This window comes from Suncus etruscus, chromosome 20 (genome assembly GCF_024139225.1).
Source record: "Suncus etruscus isolate mSunEtr1 chromosome 20, mSunEtr1.pri.cur, whole genome shotgun sequence".
NCBI classification, from domain to species: Eukaryota; Metazoa; Chordata; class Mammalia; order Eulipotyphla; family Soricidae; genus Suncus; species Suncus etruscus.
The window spans coordinates 42452789-42479545 of NC_064867.1; the positions used below are offsets into that span (position 1 = coordinate 42452789).

At 40.0% G+C, this 26757-nt stretch overlaps 2 protein-coding genes, 1 non-coding gene and 1 pseudogene across 3 annotated transcripts in view; 3 read left to right on the forward strand and 1 right to left on the reverse strand.

The window, feature by feature from the left end:
• Positions 1-410, forward strand: part of PIK3R5 (phosphoinositide-3-kinase regulatory subunit 5) — a 67730-nt gene extending 67320 nt beyond the window's left edge. The window contains exon 19 of the mRNA XM_049766356.1: positions 103-410. Coding sequence (XP_049622313.1) covers positions 103-250 — 148 coding nt within the window. The 3' untranslated portion in view covers positions 251-410. The remainder of the gene's footprint in view (positions 1-102) is intronic.
• On the forward strand, positions 410-18884 carry LOC125997931 (ubiquitin carboxyl-terminal hydrolase 8-like; annotated as a pseudogene).
• A 3767-nt stretch (positions 18885-22651) lies between these two features.
• LOC125998287 (U6 spliceosomal RNA) lies at positions 22652-22758 on the reverse strand. The gene has a single exon (XR_007491878.1). It is a non-coding gene; the product is annotated as a U6 spliceosomal RNA (small nuclear RNA).
• Positions 22759-23021: 263 nt separating this feature from the next.
• Positions 23022-26757, forward strand: part of PIK3R6 (phosphoinositide-3-kinase regulatory subunit 6) — a 45293-nt gene continuing 41557 nt past the window's right edge. The window contains exon 1 of the mRNA XM_049766280.1: positions 23022-23034. Within this exon, the coding sequence (XP_049622237.1) occupies positions 23022-23034 (13 nt within the window). The remainder of the gene's footprint in view (positions 23035-26757) is intronic.

Genomic DNA, 26757 nt, shown 5'->3' on the forward strand with positions numbered 1-26757 from the left:
AGGGGTCCTCCTCTGGGTAAGCAAAGTGGGATCTTGGGAAATGGGTGAATTTAGGTGCCAGAAAAATGGAGGGGGCTGCTCTTACTCTCACCTGCCCCACAGGTGTGACGTCTCACCCTGCTACAAGTCAGAAAGGAGCAACGCCTGCCACTCAATGCAGAAATCCTCCAACCTATCAGCCCAAGATGGACCAGATCTCTGTTCCCTTCTCTGCCTTCCCATCATGACTTTCAGTGGTCCGCTACCCTAGAATCCCCTACACAGGCCCCAGCCCCTTCCTGAACTCCTTCCTAATTGTCAGCTGGGAAGCTCTCACTCCAAGTCTCCACTGCTTTGCTTTGAATCACTAGGGTTTAGTGATGCGTTTAGATTGGGGAAAAAGTGGAGTCTTACCTTTCTTACTGCTAAGATGGAGTTCTTTGAGAAGGTAGGAGCGGGCCCGGAGAGATAGCACGGCGGTGTTTGCCTTGCAAGCAGCCGATCCAGAACCAAAGGTGGTTGGTTAGAATCCCTGTGTCCCATATGGTCTCCCGTGCCTGCCAGGAGCTACTTCTGAGCAGACAGCCAGGAATAACCCCTGAGCATCGCCGGGTGTGACCCCCCCCCCCAAAAAAAAAAAAGAGAGAGAAGGTAGGAGCAAATGTAGAGGCACTGGTAGTGTGGAGGACAGGTCCTGAACCAAGATTTAGACTGCTGGAGTTGGGGAGAGAAATCCTAGATGCAGACAATTTCGTTCTGTGGGTCCCTCTCCTGCCTTATTTTGTACATTCAAAGACCATCAGTCTCTAAGGAACCCTAACCCTTGAACCAAAAGAAGTGGACAAAGCAGACAATCCCTGGTCTGATTATGCCTCTCCCATCCTTGGCAACCATGTGTTCCAGAGTGCTACAGAATGGCCCCAGAGTAAAGAGATCTTATATAACTATACTATATAATAAATTAATTTTTTCTAAAATCAAAAATGTAATTTAATATTATTGCTAAATATAATATGATTAGTCCCATATTTAATGGCCTGTGGTCATTTCACTTCATAAAAATTTACAGAATGGGGCCGGAACAGTGGCGCAAGCGATAGGCAGTTTGCCTTGCACGCATTAACCTAGGACGGACCGTGGTTCGATTTCCCAGCATCCCATAGGGTCCCCCAAGCCAGGAGTGATTTCTGAGCACAGAGCCAGGAGTAACTCCTGAGTATCACTGAATGTAGCCCAAAAACCAAAAACCAAAAAAATAAATAAATTTAAAGAATATTTCACATAGAGCAAACGTAAGATTCATGGGGTTGTTGTTTTAACTTTATACTCTATAGAAAATATATTTGGGGTCAGATACAGTCAACCCTACTTCAATTTTAGGCACAGTATGGATCTCTGAGCACCACCAGGTGTAATCCCGAGCATAGAGCCAGATATAGCCCAGAAGCAGTGCTAGGTATGGCCCAACCACCATAATATATGTGTAATTAAGTTTCCCTTGACAGTATCCCATTTAAGCCTCATCATGTTCACCAAATCACAAATTATTCTAGTCCCAAAAACTCAACACAACTCAAAGGTGGGCCTTTCCTCTCCCAACCACCTAATTTGAGAAGTGTAAGCTCCTACATCCAGCTGATATCTGTAAACCAAAGTCGAAGGAGGTAACAAGTCTGAGTCCATTGTTGCTAATGTTGATGTAGACTCTGGACCTGGGGCTCTATCTGGACTTGACTGAGAGTGAGTGCAAGAAAAGGAAAAGGGGGACCTTTGTGACCTGCAAACAGTAGGAAAGCAAGAGGTTTTCAGGACAACCACTAAGGATCAAAGAAGAAATTAGGAAGTGATCTCTGTAACAGCCAGCTATTGCCAAAACCAGAGCACCTAAAATTCAGCAAATTCAAGCTGTGATAACTTATGCCTATATGCATCTTCTGGACATCTAAACATTATTTGATCAAGGTGAGGCTCAGAAAAACTTGTCTCCAATATATAGTTTAGCTTCAAGTCAGTTCTGGGCTCTTTTAGTCACCTTGGAGCAGAATCTAGCACAGGAGGACTAAACAGAGACATTTGAGGCCTCCTCAAATCTGAAACCAGAACAATATTCAATTGACCAACATTACTGAAAACTATCAACCCACAGATTCAATCAGTTCAACAAATTTTGCAAGATAAAAACTAAGATATAGAATATCAACTTAGCTCTCATATTCTTTTCAAAATCCCATATTCTCAGCAAAATAAGAAAAAGCCTAAGGTGAACTCAAATCGTAGTTACATTATTCATACTCAAAGAACATACTTAAATATATCAACACAGGTATGAATAATTTACTTAACATTGCTTCAGGGAATTAAGTGGTAATGAATTTATAGAAAAAAATGCAATAATGAAATTTTGTGGATATTTTTATATTTCACAATGGGATCTTATGTCGTTGGCAGACATATACATATCTGTATATTGCCAGGTTCTGTTGTTGATTCTATTTGTTAAGGTTATATGGCTCCTATGATAATTTCAAGCTACATTTGTTGTATTCCTACTGTGAAATAAGTACTAAAGTTATGGGGGTGTCTAGCATACCTGGAGTGTTTGGTGACTAGAAAATTTAGATCACCCTACAACTGCCAACATGCCAATCATTGCATCTCCACGGATCTCTCCAGAGTCAGAAAAAATTTTAAGGCAAAAATCATTATAAAACATAGGATTTTTTTTTTTTTTGGTTTGTGGGCCTCATCCATCAGCTCTTGGGTTACTTATGGCGCTGCACTTAGAAATATGCTCCTGGCAGGCTCAGAGGACCAGATGGGGTGCTGGGGATCAAAGCCAGGTTAGCTGCATGCAAGGCAAATGTCCTTTTTTCAAAATTCAATTATTAAAATACAGAAAGGAGGGCATGCTACCAACTGGCCTTCTATTCTTAACACTATTTTCACTCAATTTCTTGAATTTACCCCCAATGAGAGCCCCACACAGCTGCAGAAAGACACTCTCAAGAAGAAATAAACTTTCAAGAAGTTGCACAGGGTCAAAAAAAAAAAGTTAGCTCACCTATTTGGGTAAAACTTGATAAAGAATGGATAGCTGGTAATCTCGTTAAAAGAAAAGGATATGCTAATATTTCTCCAGATGGCAACCCCATCAAGAAACTCTGGGTCCCAATAAGCCTTGTCAGAAGCAGAATTCTCACAAATGATGAAACCAAGCCACGGGTTCCTGCTGAACAGAATAAGGAACCCCCCACCAAACCAAAGAATTTTTGCCCTTCCCCAATCTAAAATAGACCACTCAAGAGAAAAAGAGAAGGAAACCAGCAGCAACCCAACAAATATTAGGCACAAACTTACATATCACATGAAGGCAGAGATTACATGGATTGGGAATGGAGTGACCAGATACAAAATTTCGCTTCTATTTCTGAGGGAACTGGTACAGCTCTCACTGGACTTTGTAACATAGGAAACACTCAATATTATAATAAACTCAATAGTATAATGCCTGTGTAATACTCCATGTTTGGCTGATTATTTTAACCAAAACCATTACAAGGATGATCTTAACAGGTCAAATCTATTGAGACATAGAGGCAAAATGGCAGAAGAATTTGGCAAAATTATGAAAGCCTTATGGGCAAGACATTACAGAGATATGAGCCCAAACTACTTTAAGATAACTATTGAGAAGTGCAATGACCAGTTTTCAGGGCACAGCCTACAAGATTTACACGAACTACTTCTAATTCTAATGAATGGTCTCCGCGAAGACCTGAATAAAGATGATAGGCAAAAAAAACAGAAAGAGGAAAATAATGATCATGTCAATGACTGAAAAGCTTAGAAACATGCTTGGCAGAGACACAAGCAGCTTAATGAATCTATTATTGTTACATTTTTTTCGAGGACAGTTCAAACCCAGAATCCAATGCCTCGCCTGTCACAAAATGTCTCAAACACTTGAGACTTTCATGCATCTATCATTGCTAATGGTATCCACAAGTAAATCTACACTACAGAATTGCCTAAAATTATTTTCCAAAGAAGGAAAACTGACAGACAATAATGTTTTCTTGCAGTCACTGCAAAGTACAACAGGATTCTCTATAAAGAGAGAAATTTGGAAACTGACTTGTGCTTTGAATACATCTGAAACTCTTTTCTATGAGGGCAAGTGGAAGCAAAAATTACAGATATGTGGAATTCCCCTTAGAAAGCCTTGACTTGGGGCTGGCGAGGTGGCGCTAGAAGTAAGGTGTCTGCCTTGCAACCGCTAACCAATGAAGGATAGCGGTTTGATCCCCCGGCATCTCATATGGTCCCCCCAAGCCAGGGGCGATTTCTGAGCACTTAGCCAGGAGTAACCCCTGAGCATCAAACGGGTGTGGCCCGAAAAACAAACAAACAAAAAAAGAAAGCCTTGACTTGTCACAATATGTTATTGATTTTAAGAATAACTCTGAAAAATACAACTTATCTGTTTTTGAATCATTATGGTGATATGGACAAAGGTCACTGCACAGTCTATTGTAAAAAAAAGTTAGCAAGATGCTGCATTAAGTTTGATGATCAAGAAATTATAGATATCCCTACCTTGTCAGTGAAATCTTCAGCGGTTTATATCCTCTTTTACACTTCAATGGGACCAATAGCTACAGACACAGTTGTAGAAATTAAAGCAAGTGTTCAGCTACGTACCTTTTCTAGATCTCTACAATGAGGTTCTAATGCTTTTGCCCACAGAAATCTCTGTGGAAGGTATTTGGATCACAGGTATTCATTCCCATTACAGTGTTCACTATAAGAATATTTTAATAACTTAATTTTAAGCTGATATGTTTGTAATAACTTTGTAATGTTTTTGTTCATAGAGGCCCATGGATAAAAAGTTGGATGCCCTAGATCAATGGTCCTCAAACTACGGTCCGCGGGCCACATATTGTATTTATTCCCATTTTGTTTCTTCACTTCTAAATAAGATATATGCAGTGTGCATAAAAATTGGTTCATAATTTTTGGTTTTACTATAATCTGGCCCTCCAACAGTCTGAAGGACAGTGAACTGGCCCCCTGTTTAAAAAGTTTGAGGACACCTGCAGATGAATATTATAGTGCTTTATATATAAACTCACATTACAGTGCTCATACAAAAATGTCTCAACCAATTATTTATGTCTTAACAAATCATTTTCAAATTGATTATGCCTGACAAAATTTTCTAATGTCTTTGTCCACAGATATCTTTGGAGAAGGTACCTGGTTACTATAGACTCCGATTATAGTGCTTATTATGTGAATGTTTTGGCAACCTTTTTTTTTTATTTTTTCAGCCAAACCCAGTGATGCTTAGGGGTTACTCCTGGCTATGTGCTCAGAAATCGCTCCTGACTTGGGGGATCATATGGGACTCCGGGGGATTGAACTGCAGTCCGTCCTGGGCTAGCACGTACAAGGCTTACCCCCTGCACCACCGCTCAGGTCCCTTGGCAACATATTTTTAATCTAAGTACGTCTACAATCATGTCCTAATATTTTCTTCACTAACTACTCCCTAGAAGGAGCCTGTACATTCTAGACTCATAATATAATGCTCTATGATCTAGACTCTTGCTACAGTGCTCTACATAAACTTATTTAACAAATTCTGGAAGAAAGCTTTACTGTTATGATTAAGATGGTATTTGGAAAAGCAGATTTTTTTTTTGAGAATACCATATGCATTACCTAACCAATGATGCTTTTACAGCCAAGTCTACCCTCACCAACAGTGATTTCTAGGAATTAGGCAATCTCTCCACCTTGCCTACCAGCTTTATATTTTTGAAGCACTTTGACCTGTTCCTCATTGGGCCAGATTTACAGCTGTAACTTATTGATTAATCTACAATGTGTGTCTTTGTGTGTGTGTGTGTGTGTGTGTGTGTGTGATGGCCACCTTTATGTTAGTCTTATGTCCATCAGTGTTGCACCACCTTCCCTTCTCCCCTGCTTGCCACTCTACAAATCCTTTTCTATTGTTTCCCTATGTTCATTTATCCCAAAAGTGTTACCCTCCCTATTAAACCCCTTTACCCTACAGATATACACCCCTTATAACTTGGAGCTCTGCCCCAGGCCCCACTCCCATCCCTTTCACTCTCATCACTGTGGACTACTGCCCATGATCAGATTAGGGTTTTTTGAGTGAGCCTTGGTTTAAGGACATATCTTTTGTTTTGTTTTGTTTTTGAGCCACACCTGGTAATGCTCAGGAATTACTCCTGACTAGGCACTCAGAAATTGCTCCTGGCTTGGGGGACCATCTGGGATGCCGGGGATCAAATCCAGGTCCATCCTGGGTCAACCACGTGCAAGGAAAATACCCTACTGCTGTGCTATCGCTCCAGCCCCACAAGGACATATCTTAATCAGTGACTTCAGACAGCCACCTCCCTACCTGCTACATACCAACATATTCTACACCCTTGGATTTTATTCAAAAGGCATAATGGGGAGATGTATATTTCTTTAGGTGTATTTCTTTACTATGTATATTTATTTATGTGTGTTTCTTTATTGGGACGTAGTATTGTCCCTTTGGACTTTTTCAGTAGAAAATATTAGGGGATATGTGTATTTATATTGTATTTCCTGGAGAACAGTTTTCTTACTAGACCCACGTATCGGGGATTATTGATCATGACATTAATGGAGGGATAGATAATACTATTTAGCCATATTCCCCTAGAGCCCCAATAGTACCTTGTGACATTATTCTTTTCCTTTTTGCATAGGCCCAATAAAATGGGGAAATGTTATGTAAGAGAGAAGTTCCTATCTATTAGGGATAGGGACTCCAAAATTTATATGTTGCAGGTGGGTCTTTTACCCTGAACATTTGTCATGTTGACTTGACTCAGGCTCCAGTTGTTCTGAGATTGGCCGTACACCCCCAAATTTGGGTCCCATCATCAGAATTAGCACTAGCTCCTGCACCACACCTGGCAATGATTTATAACTGGGGAAGGCTTCCATGCTGCCCTGGCACTGGCTTTTACCAGCGTGGGCTCCCATGCCATCCTGATGATGACTCAGAACAAGCCACAACATGCAAATCGGGGCAGGTTCTCATACCATGCCACCCTGACAGTGAAATGAAGCCAGGACACACTTCATGGCACCTTGACAATGACAGAGAGCCTGTGGAAAACCCAAAATTTCTAATTATAGAGCCTGACTGCAACAAATGCTATGAGAAACATTTTTCCTGGGACCTAAAAGAAAGACTCTGGGGTTAGGCAAACTTAGAGTGTATGAAATCTGTAGTTTGTAATATAATCAGATGCTTCCTGCTAAAGGACACCCTGCTTTTAGACTAAAAGTTTTTCTTCTTTATTTTCCCCCATTTTTCCTGTGCTTATGCAATATATAGCCACCCTTTTAGCTTCTAGATAGGGGTTCCCGCCTTTTGTTTTGTTTTGTTTTGTTTTGGTTTTTGGGCCACACCCTGTGGTGTTCAGGGGTTACTCCTGGCTGTCTGCTCAGAAATAGCTCCTGGCAGGCACGGGGGACCATATGGGACGACAGGATTCGAACCAACCACCTTTGGTCCTGGATTGGCTGCTTGCAAGGCAAACACCACTGTATTATCTCTCCGGGCCCAGGTTCCCACCTTTTATAGGAATATTAGCACACAAATTATTCTGGTTTATCTCGTATTTCTGCATTTAATGAAAACACAAGGGGGAATTGTTGCATTGACTGGTTTTCACCCTAGTCAGGGATGGCTTCTTTGCATGTGTTTGTCTCACTTGGATGGGAATATCTTCTGAATAGGCTCTCTACCCCAACCTTTCATCCATGGTGGTGGTCTTATTCTTCTCAGTGAAGACTGCAGCTCAGGCACACTTCCTTTTCTCATGATGGAAAGATTCCTGGATCTGTTTCATCTCTCCAGCTTGGTGTTCTACATCAACCTACATCAACCTTGTTTCCAGACCAGCATCTCAATCCCCTCAGAATTGGGGTGTGAAGATTTCTCTTCAGACTGGAGAGATAGTACAGCATAGGGGACTTGCTTTGCACAAGTTTAATGCAGGTCCCATCCCTGACATTCCATATGGTCCCTTGAGCCCCACCAGGAGTAATACCCGAGTTTAGAACCAGGAATAACCCCTGAACACTGTCAGATTTGACAAAGGAAAGAAGAAAAGAAAGAAAGGAAAGATGAAAAGAAAGAAAGAAAGAAAGAAAGAAAGAAAGAAAGAAAGAAAGAAAGAAAGAAAGAAAGAAAGAAAGAAAGAAAGAAAGAAAGAAAGAAAGAAAGAAGGAAGGAAGGAAGGAAGGAAGGAAGGAAGGAAGGAAGGAAGGAAGGAAGGAAGGAAGGAAGGAAGGAAGGAAGGAAGGAAGGAAGGAAGGAAGGAAGGAAGAAAGAAAGAAAGAAAGAAAGAAAGAAAGAAAGAAAGAAAGAAAGAAAGAAAGAAAGAAAGTAAGAAAGTAAGAAAGAAAGAAAGAAAGAAAGAAAGAAAGAAAGAAAGAAAGAAAGAAAGAAAGAAAGAAAGAAAGAAAGAAAGAAAGAAAGAAGAAGAAAGAAAGAAAGAAAGAAAGAAAGAAAGAAAGAAAGAAAGAAGGAAAGGAAGGAAAGGAAGGAAGGAAGGAAGGAAGGAAGGAAGGAAGGAAGGAAGGAAGGAAGGAAGGAAGGAAGGAAGGAAGGAAGGAAGGAAGGAAGGAATAAAAAAAAGATGGGACTGCATCAAATTAAAGAGTTTGTCAAAAGAAACATGTGCTAGTAGCTTGAATGATAATACAACGTGTAGACCATTTGCATGATTCAGGTTTGTCCCCTGGCATTCCATATGATACCCCAAGCACTACCAGCAATGACCCCTGAACACAGCCAGAAGTACTCCCCTGTGCGCCACTAGGTGTTCCCCCCAAAAAACAAAAACAAACAGAAATAAAGAAACATGGGCTAACACTAAAAGAACACTAACTGAATGGAAGAATATATTTATATCTAATATATCAGATAGTTTTGATATTCAAATATATATAAAGTACTTCAAATTCAACAAAAAAAATATCCAAAAATGCAAAGAAAAAAACTGAACAGTTCTTGAAGGAAGGCAAATGGAATGCTAATAAGCGCATAAAAATGCGCATCATCACTTACTAAAATCCAAATCAAGTCAAAAATGTGTTATCGGGGCCGGAGAGATAGCATGGAGGTAAGGTGTTTGCCTTTCATGCAGGAGGTCATCAGTTCGAATCCCGGCGTCCCATATGGTCCCCCGTGCCTGCCAGGAGCAATTTCTGAGCGTGAAGCCAGGAATAACCCCTGAGCACTGCCAGGTGTGACCCAAAAACCACAAAAAAAAAAAAGTGTTATCATCTCACAACAGTGAGAATGGCACATATAAAAATACTGAGAACAATCTGTGTTAGTGGGAATATGGTTAAAAAAACTGTTTTCTACTACTGGTGGGAATATCCCACTACTTTGTGAAAAACAGTATGAAGAGAATAAATAACAGTATAAACGGAATAAATTTCCCATCAGTCCAGCAATTCCATCTTTGGGCACCTACCTCCATGAAAGAAAAACATTCATTCAAAAGAGCATTTGCACACCTTTATTCATCGCACCACTTAGTACGACAGCTAAGATATGGAATCGACTTAGGTGTACAAAGACAGAAGAATAGATTATGAAATTATGGCATAAATACACAATAGAATACTATGCTGCTGCAAAGAAAAAAATTATTAAATTGTGCAATTTACTACAACCTGGGTAAAACTAGAAGATATCATGTTGAGTTAAATAAGCTAGAAGAACAAATACAAGATGAGCTCACTTTTATGTGGTATATAAAATAACAGGACAAGGGAACGCCTATCTTACTTAAACAGGTATATAGATTCAATGCAATTCCTATACAAATTCAAAAAACATTCTTCGAGGTCTTAGAAAAGTCAATTATAAAGTTTGTGTGGAATCGTAAAAGACCCAGAATAGTCAAAAACATACTGAAAATACAAGAAAATGAGAAGCTTTTTATTAGCTAATTTGAAGTTTTACTACAAAGTCATAGTGATCAAAAGAACATGGTATTGGAATAGAAAGATAAACTTTCAGGTCAATGTGTCAAAACAGGAAATCCAATGACAATCCCCCAAGTATATGGCCAAATAAATTTTGTTTTTGTTTTTGTTTTTGTTTTGCGGGTTCACACCCAGCAGTGTTCAGGGGCTACTCCTGACTCTACACCCAGAAATCACTCCCAGCAGACTTAGGGGACCATATGGGATGCCAGGATTCAAACCATCATTCTTCTGCATGCAAAGCAAATGCCCTATCACTGTGCTATCTCTCCAGCCCCCAAATAAATTTTGACAGTGGAACTGAAAACATGAACTGGAAAAAAGACAGCCTTCTCAGCAAATGATGTTGGGACAATTGAGTTATCACATGTAAGAAATTAAAGCTAGACCATATCTCACACTTACCCAAAAGTCAATTCAAAGTGGATCAAAGATCTTGAGATCTGCTCTGAATCTATAAAGTACATTGAGGAAAATCAGACAGAATGCTCCAGTACCTAGACCTTAAAGGAGTCTTCAATAATATGTTGCCAATGGCAAAGGCTACAGAATCAAGATTGAAAAAAATGGGACTACATCAAACTAAAAAGTTTCTGCATGGCAAAAGAAACACCAGCTAAAAATAAAAGACAACATAGTGAGAGAAAATATTTGCACTCAACATATCTGATAAAGAGTTGATATCTAGTATATGCAAAGTACTCATTAAGACTAATCCCCAAATTGGGGCCAGAGAGATAGCATGGAGGAAGGGTGTTTGCCTTGCATGCAGAAGGATGGTGGTTCGAATCCCGGCATCCCATATGGTCCTCCGAGACTGCTAAGAGCGATTTCTGAGCTTAGAGCCAGGAGGAACCCCTGAGCGCTGCCGAGTGTGACCCAAAAAACAAACAAAAAAAATTAATACCCAAATCTAAAAACCCCATCAGAATATAGGGAGAGGAAATGAACAGACACCTCTCTAAGGAAAACCAGCAGATGACTAACAGACACATGAAAAGAAAGTTCATTATCACTTATTTTTAGAGAAATCCAAATCAAGAGAACAATAAAATATCATCTTATACCAGTAAAAATGGAATATATCAAAAATACTGAAAATAATTTGCCTAATAAGTAAAACTCACTGAGACATCCGTGACCGTATTGGAAACTCTGAGAGTGAGATAGCAAAGTTGCATCTTGAGACCACAAGAGGAGCCATGGTAAAGTAGCAATCAAATTCCACATATTGTGTGTGAAGATTGCAATCCTGAAGACCCAAGTATATAAGATACCATATATTATCTCTATGAAATGGGAGTCAGAGGAAATGATTAGGATGCACATAGAGCAAATAATAATGGAATGTACGCCATGAAACACAAGAGGATTTGAGAACAGAGAAGATAAAATATGAAGAGAAATGACAGGACTGAAAAATTGGTACGCAAAATAAAGTATTCACTGGGAGGCATCCTCAGAATAGTAACAACTGCTGAGGACTGAATCGGTGAGCTCGAATATAAAGTACAGAAATCAGACAACAACAGAAAATGGTAAAAGGGCCTCAAAATAAATGGACAAATGACAAGAGAACTTTGAAATGAATTCAAGAGAAACAAAATAAGAATCATTGGGGTCCAAGAAAACCAAGAATAAACCCCCTATGAAGAAGCAACAATCAAAGAAAGATATTATTGCTGAAAAGTTCCAAGAGCTGGAGAAGGCATGAATCCACATTCTGGATAACAGAGACCCAAATAAAAACTCACCATAGCACATTTTAAACATAATGATAAAGCCACATATATGTAATATTGAAGTAGGAAAATAAAAAAAAATTACATTCAAAGGAGTATCTTTATGATTTATCAAAGGAAACCATCCATGCCCAATGTAGTGGAGTAATATAGTCAAAAAAATTCAATGAACTGAATGTCTCCCTAAAATACTTTTCCCAGCTGGACTCTCATTTAGATTTGAAGGAACAATGCACAATTTAATGGAAAAACAACTCAGAATCTTCATAAGGTTCAAAGCGACCGCTAGGAGAAGATCTAAAGAAACTACTTTAAGACAAGATGAATCCCACAAATATGACAAACTTCGATAGAAAGATGGCACAAAACTCCAAGAGATATTTAAAAAGCAATCTCATTCACAATTGTGTCTCAGAAAATCAAGTACCTTCCAATCAACTAAAGAAATGCTAGACCGATACAGAGACCTACAAAAAACTACTTCAAGAAATAAAGGACAAGAGGAAACGGAAACATATACCTTGCGTATGGATTGGGTGGGTTAACATCATTAAAAAGGCAATACTTGCTGAAGCATTATACAGATTCAATGCAATTACTATAAGGATATCCATAATCTTTTTCAAACATTTTGGAAATTCATGTGGAACAATAACCTCCACAAATAATTAATACAATTATTGGAGAAAAGAAGATGGGAGGTGTCATGTTTCCACTCCAAACTCTACTCCAAAGTGGTAGGAGGGAGATGGGGTGGTGGTGAGAATGTTGCACTGATGAAGGGGACTTTCTTTTTACGACTGAAATTCAACTACAATCGTGTATGTGATCGTGGTGCTTAAATAAAGAAAAAAACGAAAACAAAACAAAACAAAAAATACCCAAAGTGGTAGCAATTAAAACAACTTGGTATTCAAATAAAGACAGGTCATTATATCAATGGAACAAAACACTCAGGATTAAAAACAGTTCATCTTAGATAAAGCAGTAAAATTGTGTTAACTGGAGGAAGAAAAGAGTCTTAAACAAGTGATGCTGGGAAAACTGGGTAACTACATGCAGGAAAATGAACTCAGACTTCTTTCTAACACCATGCACAAAATTCAAATCAAAATAAATTAAAGATCTTGATATCAGACCTGAAAGCATAAGGTATACAAGGAAAATATGGGAAGAGCTGGGCTGGAGAGATAGCAAGGAGGTAGGGCATTTGCCTTGCATGCAGAAAGACGATGGTTCAAATTCCGGTGTCCCATATGGTCCCCAGAGCCTGCCAGGAGTGATTTCTGAGTGTAGAGCCAGGACTAGCCCCTCAGCACTGCCGGGTGTAAACCACCCCCCCCAAAAAAAAACCATGGGAAGAGCCTCCATGACATTAAATCCAAGGGGTTCTTCAAGGATGAAACACCACTGGCCAAGCAAGTAGAAACAAAGATACACAAATGGGACTACATTAAACTAGGAAGCTCCTCCACCTCAAAGGAAATGGTTACCAGGATACAAAGACCATTCATTAAATGAGAGAAATTACTCATTCAATACTCATCTGATAAGGGATTAATATCTAAGATATATGAGTCACTGGTAGAGTTTAACAAGAAAATACTATCCAACCTTATCAAAAATGGGAAGAAAAGATGAACAGAAACTTCCTCAAAGAATTAATATAGATAGTCAAAAGACACATGAAAAAACTGCTTCACATCATTAATTATAAGGAAGATGCAAATCAAAACAACAATAGAATACCATCTCACACCAAAGAGAATAGCGCACATCAAAATGAACAAGAACAACCAATGCTGACATGAATGTATGGACAGTCTTTCATTCACTCCTGTGAGAACGTTGAAGCATCCAACATATTTGGAAATGTGTGCATTTCTCAAAAAAAAAATTTTGAAATTAAGCCCATCAATACCTATCTGGGAATGTACCCTAGAGGCCAAAAAATATTACAATGCAAAAAAAGACATTTGCACTCTTATGTTCACTGCAGCACTGTTCACAATATCAAAATCTGGAATCACAACAAGTATCCAAAAACAAATATGTGGATAAACTAGGTACCTCGACACAGTGGATTACTACAGACATATTAGGGAAAATAAAGACATGAAATTTGCTTATACATGTATATACATAAAGAGTATATCATGCTGAGTGAAATGAATCAGGAGAGTGACAGACATGGAATGATCATACTTATAAGTGGGTTATAAAATATAGCCTGAGAATAACACCCACAAATCATATATATGAAGGTCACGAGGACTGGCCCCCATGGTAGGAAGCTTGCCACAAAGATTGGAGGAAAGTGTTGTTAGGAAGAGAATAATGCTATGACATTGATAGTTGCAAATGATCACTCTGTTCAAAAACTGGATTTTGGGGAGAGTCATAGCATGATTGTAGTTGGGTTTCAATCATAGATAGAAAACCCCCCTTCACCAATGCAACATTCCCACTACCAATGCCCCCCTTTTAAGAAGCTTTTTTGGTTTGGCCCACACCTGACAGTGCTCAGGGCTTTGCCCTACTTCTACACTCAGGAATTGCTCCTGGTGTGCTCGGGGGACTGTATAGATTGCCAAGATTGAAGCCAGGTCAGCCCCATGCAAGGCGAGTACCTCACCTACTGCGCTCTCTCTCTGGCCCCACAAACGCATTTTAAAAATATTACAGTTTGAATCACAGCCTGACACCTAGTGTTGACTCTTGTGGTTTTAATCTACATCGTTAAAATACCTCCACATTACTGAAATAGCCAAAACTCTTGAACAATATGCTAGGTTAGTACTTGTCCTCTTCCTCATTTTCCCTCCCTTATCTTTAAACTCAAGTTTACCCCCATTCCATAACTGCTCCTAACGCAGGAAGGGATGATACAAAAGGAAATCCAATGAGCTTTTAGAAGTTATTTTCTGCTTTATTGGCATCCAATGTATGTACTGATTAGTGAAGATATATTGGCTCCTCTTGGTAAGACAGATTACTGGGACCATCAGGATCACTGAGGGGCCTTTTCTTGACTACCACACTCTGTAGCTGCAGAGACAGCTACCTACCGATGATAAGAAGAGCAATGTAGCCACAAGATGTCAATAGCAGCTTGTGATTTCCGAGTCAGTTGGGCCAAAACTGATAAGGAGGAGTGGTTACCCACAATGCTATGCTGTCCAGCTGCTTCTGAGTCTTGAATTTAGTGTTTTTGTCTTGTCCTGAACTCATTCATTTATGCTCTAATTCATGCATTCACTCATTTAATCATCATTCATAAATCTTCTCCTCCCTTGGGGAGCTAACCAGTCTTTTAGTACAAGATGGGTAGAGTACAGAGTAAGGCTCAGCCTGTGCTTCTCCAGAAATGATTGTGTGAAAGATCAGGCAGTCATGTGATCTAAGAAATCACATGAAGATGCAAGATAGAATTTGAGCCCAGTCACAGGAGAGGGCAAAGAAAGAAGTAGTGATGGAAATCAGGACCTGAGTAAATTATATTACTTCATAAACTTTTCTTTTTCCCAAATAATCTCTTCTGTGAAATTAAGGAATAGAACAGAAAAGATTCAGGTTTGTCAGAAAATTCTGTGTCTCCTGGTGATAAATGACAGAAAACCCGACTCAAACAGGTCAATCTAAAATGTGGTGGGGAGTGGAGGAGATGTTTATTGGAACACATAGTTGAAAAATTTCATATTGAACAGTTGATCTAAGCAACTGGCTCAGGCAAAACAGACTGTAGGAATTAAAACAATGTCATCAGCAACCTGTCTCCAAAGCCAGGTTGAATAAGATAAGAGCATAAGGTTTGTGGCTTTTAATTTTGAAGGTCTAGAAACATAATGGAAATATCTCAAAATATGACTCAGCATTTAAAAGAGAAAATTGGATAACAAACAAGTATGCTCTCTACTACCAGCAAGAGGGAGCCCTACAAATCCTGAACACACATAAAAACAGACCTTGCCAAGAAGTTGGGCCCTTGTTAAAGTTGTCTATCACTTTATATACCAGAGTGTGAAGGTTCTTTAGCTGCAGGGTGAGGGAGGTTGAGAGGAACATATATATGGCTGTTGTAGTATTTCCTGAACAAAACAATGGTAACTTCATGAATTATTATCATGTGGGGCTAGGCAAACGTCAGAGTATGATACATTAGACACAGGACCTACTTCTATTTAGACACAAACACACCTATAGTGAAAAGGGAAGAGAAAAAGAGAGACACTCTTTGAGGCTGGTGCTTAGATTTCCAAGTATTCTGATTTCGAGGTGAGGCACAAAGGACTGAATGTAGAAAAGAAATGAAGAACTTGTTTTGGACATGATGAGTTTGAGGGAATTGTTTGAAGATCGGCTGACTGACATGACATAGTCGGGATTGTGTGAACTGTTGGTGAAAACACAGTCAAGACACAGGGAATCTTTTTGTTGTTATTGTTGTTTGGTTTGGGGTCCATAAAAGGTGGCACTCAGGAGTTACTCCTGGCTCTGCACTCAGAAATCACTCCTGGCAGGTTCAGGGGACCATATGGGATGCCAGGGTGGGCAGCGTGCAAGTTAAGCATCCTACTGCTGTGCTATCTACTCTGGTCCCAAGACACAGGAAATCTTGACCTCTCAGATCTTTGACAAGAGGTCAAGAGTTTCTATCACCACTAAGATGACACCAGAAAGCAACTCTATGGAAATACCCCACACCCCACACCCCTCAATCATAATAAAGAACCTCCAATGGCTATAGGGGACCACAGACTCTTGTCTCAAAAACAACTTCAGGGCAGGATGTGATCTGGGAGGAGTTTTGAAGGCCCTGGGGAAGGGAAAGGAAGAGGAGGGGACAGAGTCAGTCCTGTCTGGCACTGGGCTTTTATCTGCGGATCTGGAGACCACACCCCCATAGGAGCTCCTCAAAGACAATGAGTTCTCAGTGGCTAGTGACTTCCTTTGGTGGGATGTGAGGTGCTGATTAGCTGAAACTTTTGGGGACCCAAGCTGCAGTTGCAAAATCAAGGTAGGTGCTGACTATGGGATAGAAGCTTTCTGGGAGGCAGCTCTGAACAGAGTCAAGGGAGTGATGCTAAAGGAGGAGCTTGAAAGGAACTGAGACACCCAGCTTTAATGAACTGGGGGTTCAGCCTTTCTGAGAGCGTACCCAGATGTGGTGACCCATGGCTCCAGTCTACTGAATTAAGAGAATATATCTAATTTCACCAAACTCTGAGATAAGTCTAACTTTCTTCTCTGAATTCTGTTTGTGCCAATAATAAGACAACTGTCCATGCCTGGAATGAAATTAGAATTTAATTAGAATTTCTAATTATTTATTAGAAATAGGCTTTAGAGGGATTTTACTGTCTCATATGGCTTAGCAGACTGACTGAGGCTTAGAGAAATGAGGAAGTTTGACAAAGATGGCAGAGCAGGTAAGCAAGGCACAGGACTGTGGGTGAATTTTGGGGTCCCTGGTGTACCTCTTCTGGAATAGCATTTTTCTATCCCTCTCCTGAGAAATTTGGCCATGGTCCTTCCAGCCTTGCGTACATGATCCACATACATGGATCAACTATCTTCCACATTTGTGATCGGTACCATGGCCTGACCAAACCCAAGCCTCCTCCTTCAAGAAGATAACCCTCAGGTTTGGGGGTTCGAGATAAGGCCATGAGTGACTAACTGAACATCTAATGGCCCAGGCTCCTCAGTGGACAGGCAAAGCAAAAGAGAGGCCCTAGTGTTTGGATCAGGAAAGCATTTTCAAAAATTAGGGGAAAGCCTGAGGGGAAGCATGTCATGGAGGGGTCAAATCCACAAAGTGGAAAACTCTGTGTGATACTGGAATGAGGGAGAAGAGCAGTTAAGAGATTCCACTTGTGGTGGTGGAAATGTTGCACTGGTGAAGGGGGGTGTTCTTTTTTAAGACTGAAGCCCAACTACATTCATGTTTGTAATCATTGTTTTTAAATAAAGATAATATTTTTAAAAAGAGAGAGAGAGATTCTACTTGGTTGCTAAAACCAATTGAAGGACTTGCAATTCTGGGCTTTTAGTATTTCTTTATTCAGCTCTGAAGTGGTTTTTGAATCTCATGTTAATTTTTTTTCTCTCGGTAATTCTGTGAGGTAATACTGTCATTAGGTATCTTTCAAAGGTGAGGAACCTGAGCCATAAAAAAATTGAGATAAACTGCTCAAATCGCCCCAACAAGAGAAAGAACTAGCATCTAAGCAATCTGCTACCAAATGCTGTCAGCTTGACTGCTTTGCCACCTTGCCTCTCTCCAGTCTACTGCTACTTCTGCTGTCTCTAAAAGAACTCCCTTCATGACAGATGTGAATGTTGCGTGTTAGCGAACTCACCACTGCCATTTGCCCTTGGGCTTTCCAGTCTGCGTCCAGGCTCTACTAGCTTCCTCCCAGGCTCCCCGACTCAGGAACAATTCTGCTCACCCTCCTTCTCCCCCATGTGGCCCCTTTTCAGCCAGGTGTTTCCTTCTCAGCCAGTGGCAGAGGAAACAGAAACATCTAGGGAAGCAGAGCTTTTGCCACTCCAGTCCTTGGGGATCTGGAAAGCCAAAGTAGGCCTGAGGGATGGATATTAAGGATTGAGGTCTGTGGGCAGCAGTCTGCTTTCTTAAGAAATTCCATATCTTTTTTCCCCCTCAGATTTTAGTCTGAAAACATTAGGGCAAAGCCACAGGGCAGTCTAGCAGCAGTTTCTTGGAAGCAAAATCTGACCTAGGAACCAGGGATGAGGATTGGGGTATAGGGGGATGCAGGGCCTCCCTAGAAGCTAAGCTTTATTTTGCCAAAATACTGGCCCTGGTCATTCATCCTCACATCCTCCTGTAAATATTCTTTATTCAGTTCTTCCTTCAACCAGCCAAAAAGTCTTCCCGTGTTACCTTGCTCTAAGTGGGGACCAGCAACCAGGAACTTGTTCCCAATTTTTTCTTCATGCTGTAGTCCCCAAAGTCACATATGATATGGTCATATGATTAGTCTGTGGCCTATTTCACTCCAGGCAGTGACCGGCTATGTGAATAAAACTGCCCTGGAGATCGACTGCTGCTAATTCACAAAAGAATACTCTCACAGTCCAAATTCATTCATTCATACATGCATGCATTCATTCTTTGTCAGAAGAGAGGGTGAGATTTCACTCTACTAATAAGCAACAAGTTGCCCTGCCACCTTTTCAGAAAACACACACTTTCAAATCAGAGATAAAAGACTATTATTCGAATCACAAATGTCATATTCTTGGTCCCCCTTGTCCTCATTTCCCATGAAAACAACAGAGAGATAGATTTATATTATACCAAAGGAAACCTGTGCTTAGGAAACCTCAGGTTTTACTAAGTCTTTTTATTTTTTTTAAATGATATCTTTAGGGGTTGGAGAGATAGCATGGAGGTAGGGTGTTTGCCTTGCATGCAGAAGGACGATGGTTCAAATCCTGGCATCCCATAAGGTTCCAGGATCCTGCCAGGAGCCATTTCTGAAGGTATAGCCAGGAATAACCCCTGAGCGGTGCTGGGTATGACCCAAAAACCAAAAAAAAAAAGAAAAAAATTATATCTTTATTTAATCACTAGGATTACAAACATGATTGTAGTTGGGTTTCAGTCATAAACAGAGCACCCCCCTTCACCAATGTAACATTCCCACCACCAATGCCCCCATCTTCCTTCTCCCCCATCCCCTACCTATATTTGAGACAGGCATTCTACTTCTCTCACTCCTTCTACTTTTCTCACTCATTAAGATTTTCATGATAGTTGTTAGTGTAGTTATTTCTCTAACTGTACCACTGCTCGTTGTAGTGAGCTTCATAGCATGAGCCGGTCCTTCCAACCCTCATCTCTATTGTCTCTGGGCATTATTACAATAATATCCTTAATTTTTCTTAAAATCTATAGATAAGTGAGACTATGCTGTGTCTATCTCTCTCCCTATGACTTATTTCACTCAGCATAATAGATTCCATGTACATCCATGTATAGGAAAATTTCATAATTTCATCTCTCCTGATAGCTGCATAATATTCCATTGTGTAGATATACCACAGTTTCTTTAGCCATTCAGCCTTTATCTGTTGAAGGGAATCTGGTTGGAAAACCTCAGTTGTCATAAGCAAAGTCATTCACCATTTTCTCTAAATGGAAACACTGCCTCCAGCCTACAGAGCAGCAAATAAATCTACTCTCTGTCCTAAAGAAGACCCTGTCTCTTCCTTCCAAGTCTGTTTCTGGGTGCAAATCCTCTTGAAGAGACGAGCCAGAACAAATGTTCTCAAGGCATCCATATTCATAAAATGCAAAGGAATTTCTTCCTTTACCTTTCTCCCAAAGTATCCTCCCCACTGTATCCCAGCTGCATCGGACATTAAAATCTCATTTCTTCTATCATTCAATCTCCCTCTCTATAATTCCCTCTTTCCCTTTCTCACTCTCTTCTTTATCCTCCTCTATTATATTATATTTATTATAAATATATATAAGTATAGTTTATTAGAAATAAACTAAATGTGAAGCTAAATTTAAAATATTTAGATTTTTTGTTTGTTTTTTGGGGAGGTCACACCTGACAGCACTCAGAATTTTCTTAATTTTTAAGGTCGAATAAATATTCATTGTGTATATATGCCGCCTTTTGCTCATCTATTTAGATTGTTTTCCCCTTTTCATTATTTTGAATCATGTTTTTATAAACATTCATATAGAAGCATCTATTTCTAAAAGCAGAATTGCTGGATCATGTGGTTATTCAACATTTTGAGGAATGGTCATGCTGTTTTCCATGGCAACTGCACCATTTATAATTTCAACCAAGGGTCAAAGAGATAGTACAATAGATAAGGCACTTGACTTGTATGCAACTACAGCAACTGGCCCCGGTTCAAATCTCCCACACTGCATTTCATCCCCTGAGCACCACCAGAGTTGACTCCTAAGCTCAGAGCCAGGAGTAGACCCTGAACATTTCTGGGTATGGTCCCAAAACAAATTTTCAACCAAAAAAGGTCACTTTGTTAACACTAGTTCTTTTTTGTTGTACTTTTTAAAATAGTCATTCCAGTGGGTGTGAAGTGTTTCAAATTTTTCTTTTTAATAATTTTATTTATTTATTTATTTATTTATTTATTTTGGGATTTGGGCCACATCCAGCTGCACTCAGGAGTTACTCCTGGCTCTGAGCTCAGAAATCACATCTGGCAGGCTCAAGGGACCATATGGGATACTGGGGATCGAACCCAGGTTTGTCCCATGTCGGCCATGTGCAAGGCAAATGCCCTACTGTTGTGCTATTGTTCAATTTTACAATTTATATTTATATTTTAATGTCAAGTATAATATGGATTTATCAGAGAAACTTGATCATTTGCAATACTTTAAAGAGCAGTAAAAGAAATAGAAAAGCTTATCAGAGGAATAACTTTTAAAGACAGCTTTTTGTATTTTCTTACTGCTTACAATTAATAGCTGTTTTTCTAAATTTTTCAAAACTTATGTTTTTATTTTCCTAGAAAACAAGACAATGTATAATATGGAGGGTTCGGAGGGTTCATGATATTCTCTCTCTCTCTTTCTCTCTCTCTCTCTCTCTCTCTCTCTCTCTCTCTCTCTCTCTCTCTCTCTCTCTCTCACCATACACAAACTCTCTAGGTATGTGCATTTTTTTCTTACTTGTGGAACTTTAGGAGTTTCTCAGAGTTTTAGGTGTCAGGTTTGTTGCTCTGAAGTCATAGGGAGCATCCATAGGACATAACTGAAGTCATGGCTCTTGAGACAGATGGTCTGGATGTTATTCTTCAATTTACCAACTTTTTGTCCTTGACCAGTTCTTTAACCTCCCTTCGTTGTAGCTTCCTCACCTGGAAAATGGAAGGAGGGGGAATAGTACTAATGGCAATAAGTTAAAGAACTGATCATCTTTAAGAGAAAGAGTGCCTAGTATGTTGAAAATGGTGGTGGGAGTGTTGCACTGGTGAAGGGGGGTGTTCTTTACATGACTGAAACCTAATCACAATCATATTTGTAATCAAGATGTTTAAATAAAGAAAAGAAAAAGAAAAAGCTGATATTGATGATAGCCTAGAATAATACTTTCTCAAAACAAAATCCAAATCTGAGATAAGTTAAAGGAATTATTGCTAATAGAACTATTACTTGCATAATGTTATATGGTATGAAATGCTTTTATGTCAACTATTTCTACTTTTTTCTATTATTTTTTCTCAAAAAAATACAGCTCAGATTGTACTGCCATTGTCATTAGTTCAAATCACTGCTGGAATCTTAGAAATGCAAACTAAGTGCAAACTAAGATTTATGTTAGAAATAAAGTTCTGGGCCCGGAGAGATAGCACAGCGGCGCTTGCCTTGCAATCAGCCGATCTAGGACCTAAGGTGGTTGGTTCGAATCCCAGTGTCCCATATGGTCCCCTGTGCCTGCCAGGAGCTATTTCTGAGCAGACAGCCAGGAGTAACCCTGAGCACCGCCGGGTGTGGCCCATAAACCAAAAAAAAAAAAAAAAAAAAGAAATAAAGTTCTGTGATTTTTTTATTCTTAGTAATTCATTTTATCATAGTAATTTTAATCCAAACCACATGGTTCTCATCTTCAGTTTTAGAAAACTTGCTTCTCTAAAAGCATAGCGGAATGTTGCATTTCTCTTCCTATCTTGCCTGTTTATACTCAGTGCTTTCTCCATATTGATTTTTTTTAATTTTCTTTTTTTCCCTAAATTTTTTTTTACTTAACCAACTTTTTTACATACATGATTGTGTTTGGGTTTCAGTCACGTAAAGAGCACCACCCATCACCAGTGCAACATTAAAAAATATGGAACGCTTCACGAATCTGCGTGTCATCCTTGCGCAAGGGCCATGCTAATCTTCTCTGTATCGTTTCAATTTTAGTATATGTGCTGCCGAAGCGAGCACAAGTTCTGTGATTTAAAAAAAAGAAAAAATAAAATACCATGAAAGTCTTTCTTAAACATATCTAGACCTCCCTCTAGCATGCTAGAAGTGGAGATCCCCTAGGAGTTTCTCTCTTTCTCAAATATATTTTCCTACCCCTTTCCATGACTGACACTGGTGTCTTCTATTTTGCAGAGCCATCTTTGTGCATAGAACAACCTTCTTACCTTATATTCTGCTGCCTGAGAAAACTACACCCTCCACACACACACCCCAAGACTGTCATGGAGAGCACAGGTCAGTATGATCATGGGAAGGTGAAGCTAGTGCACAAAGGAGAAGTTCCTTCTTGCATATGATAATGCCGCCTCACAGAGTTGGCAGAACCATCGCCATCAGTCAAACTTGAGACCTCAATTGAAGCTGCCCAAATTGAGAAATTTGAAGAGACAGTCACACACTTGCATAAGCTCCCAGACTTGCAGGTCACTGGGTTGGACATTGGGATTAATGACAATCTTAGCCATGATTTATCATCAAACACTGCATTTTTTAATAAAACTTTATGTCTTATAATATTAGTCAAAAAAGAGCTTCATAGGGGCCAGAGCAGTAGCGCAGCAATAGGGCATTTGCCTTGTATGCGGCTGACCTCGGATGGACCATGGTTCCATTCCCGGCATCTCATATGGTCCCCCAAGCCAGGATCGATTTTTGAGCACATGGCCAGGAGTGTCATCGAGCATACTCTGAGTGTCACCGATTGTGGTCAAAACAAACAAACAAACAAAAAGATGTTCCAATTTGTCAGGCAATCCCAATGGAAAAATTCAATGTGTCGCAATATTCCTGATGATCTCTAACCAGTTTGGATTTGGACTGGCAGCACTGTTAAAAAATCTAAATATTTTAAAACCAACTTCACACTTTGTTTATTTATAATATTAAACACATATGGTGTTGTTATGAAGAGGGCTGTGCCAATGAATCATATTGGAGAAAGCAATATAAACCCTACGTGGTATGACTAATTTTAAGTGGCCAAATATCAAAGCAACAGTTGGAAGGCCTTGATAGCAGAAAGATAGGTTTGCCACCCTGAAATAAAGAAAAAGATGAGCTTCTGGAGAGAACTTTAGGCATGCTCGCCTATCCTGGTCATTGTCTGCATAAGGTTCAAGCAGGGAACATGCGACTTACTGGCAGCTTGGTTCTGTGTTCAGCTCCAGACAGGGGCTAATGGGTTGCCTGATTTACAGTCTCACAATGACTGCAATTATTAGGGAGAGATCATCAATATCTTCTCCCAGAGATGTGAGAAATGTCCCCATCATACAAATGGAGGTGGTGGCTGGAAATCTCAAATGAGTACGCTTTCTCTGGAGCACTAAAGGAAGGTTTTCTGTTGTATAGATATAAAATATAAAGTCCCAGTGTTGGAGTGAGGCCTTTCTCGACATGGTGCCTGTCGCACCTTGGCCGGTGGGTCTGAAGGTTGCAAGATGGAGAGATTTGCAAGCAGTCAGATGAAGTTTCAGGAGACAGCCAGCTTTTATTTCAGTGCCCAAGCCGCCATATGCATTTCTCCACATGGCTTCTAAGCTAAGCAAACTTTCCTTCTGCCCTCCAGGATCCCTTGCTCCTTTGTCTTTGTCTGTCTCCCCTTCATTACAGGCAACACTTTTATTCCAAACTTCAGACCCCTCCCAAGAGTGGGTGGGTCTGACCATCCAGGTGGGATAAACAGAAAGTGCAGGGTATCTGGAGGAAACGATCCACAGGCAGTCATGAAGTTTCAGGAGACAAGGCTTTATTACAAACCGTAGCCACCATGTTTGGCCTCTAAGCTAACCTTTTAAGCAGGCTCTCTTCAGCTGCTTTGCTATTCAATCCTTTTTCTCTCATCTCCCTCTAGTCTCCAGCCGAGGCTTCTTGCAGACTCTTACACTCCTGAGGCAATCCTTTTGTTACCTTCCATAGACCGCTTCCAGATGTGCGCAGGTCTGATCATCAGATAAAATTAACATTTAATCTAGGGTGGGATGACAAGAATAATATAAGGTAATATATTTAAATAACACTTTGGGGCCAAAGTATTGTAAGGAGGTAAGATACTTGCCTTGCATAAAGCCAACCCAATTTCCAATCCCCAGTATCACATACATACCCTAAGCACTATCAGGAGTGACCCCACCCCCTGAGCACGGAACCAGGAGTTAATCCTGAGAAGGGCAGGGTGTGGTGCAAAAACAAACAGAAAAACAAATTAAAGGCCAAACTATTATGTATTTATGAGTCAGTTAGATAATGCTAACCACTATTAGAAATAATCCCAATGTCACTTGCTCCATACAACAAGTATTTATTCTTTCCATTCCCATTGATTTGGGGGCTCCAAACCAAAATTAAGGGACTCGGGCTTCTTTCTTCTAAAATATCATCGTCTTCTAATTATAATGTCAACACGCAATGGGAAGAGAGAGCATGAAGGATGCTCAGAGGAGCTTATAACAAGGCCCCAATGGACCAAATATCACTTTCATTCTATGTTATTATCTTGGAATACACCGAGCTCAGAAATCTGTTAGGAGGAGCTTCTTATAGCTGTCATTTAGGGACAGTTGCTGGCCAGGTGTATAAACCCCCTGTTCAAGTGCAGGGGCTGGCTGCTTCTCCTGGATAGTTCCTGTCAGACTACTGAAAAAGACTATTGGTTGGACTCACTATTTCTGTTGCCCTGCTGCCTCTTCTGCTTTTCCCTTTCCTCTGGTCCTCTCTCTGACTGACCCCTCACCTTATATCCCATCTTTGGCACTCTATCTCTCTTATCTCTATATATATGGATTTTATATGTGTATGTATACGATATATATATATATATATATCTTTTTCTCTCTCCCTCTTTCCCTTCCTCCTTTCGTCCTCCTTTCTTCCCTCCTTCCCTTCGTCCCTCCCTTTCTCTCTCTTCCAACCTAGGGGTTAACTGTAAGGCCCTTGACTTCCCTGCCTTGCCTGTTCCCCTTTAAAACCCAATCTCCAAAGCCCTTTTCTTTGGGGGGTTGTGCCTCAGCCCTGACATTATTGGACAACACTCTGTTAGATGTGCCTATCTAACCGTAAAGAATTCTGGAAAATGCTGTCTTCCTGTCTACCTGGGCCAAAAATAAAATTGGTTTATCAATACATATCTAACCACACTATGAAAGGCTATATGTCTTTCAAGGACTATTCAGATGCTAGGAATTAAGAGTAATATAAGGGACTGAAGCTGTGGTGCAAATGTTAAGGGGTCTACCTTGCTGGTGCTAGCCTAGGACAGACCACGGTTCGATTCCCTGGTGTCCCATTTGATCCCCCAGGCCAGGAGCGATTTCTGAGTGCATAGCCAGGAATAACCCTGAGTGTCACCAGGTGTTGTCCAAAAAAACAAACAAAAATAAGAGTAATAGTAATACCTTATAATAATACCCCAATTACTTGAGTAGAAGGAAAGATAAAATAGTAAACATCACCTATTATAGACTGTTCTGGGTCAAGAATAATCTTAGGCATAGATATCATATCTGAATAACACTGAGACACTGAAGGCAAGAAATACTATTTAAATCATGAAATCTAGGGCCTGGAGAGATAATGCAGGAAGTAATATGTTGCCTTGCATGCAGCTGATCTGGGTTTGATCCCTGAATTTAGAGTTAGCTTTAAACCCAAGTGTGGCCAAAAGCATATAGTTTTAAGATCTCATTTTTATTTGACAGTGTGATTTTTAATATCACTACAGTGCTTGAGGTCTTGTGAGAGAGTCAGAGCTTATAAAATCTAGATGATGTTAAGTTTGTTGTTTTTCAGTCTACTATGGCTTCATTCCCCCCAAAGGTTTTTGCCAAACTTGCCCTAGAGAGAGTTGGGGAGACATTCCTGTGCTCGGGCAAATGTAGCTCAGGTGGGACATATTAATGGTATTTTAAGGCACAAAGTTTAGTCTAGTTGTTCTCATCTGGGAATTTTGCTCTGGTCAAT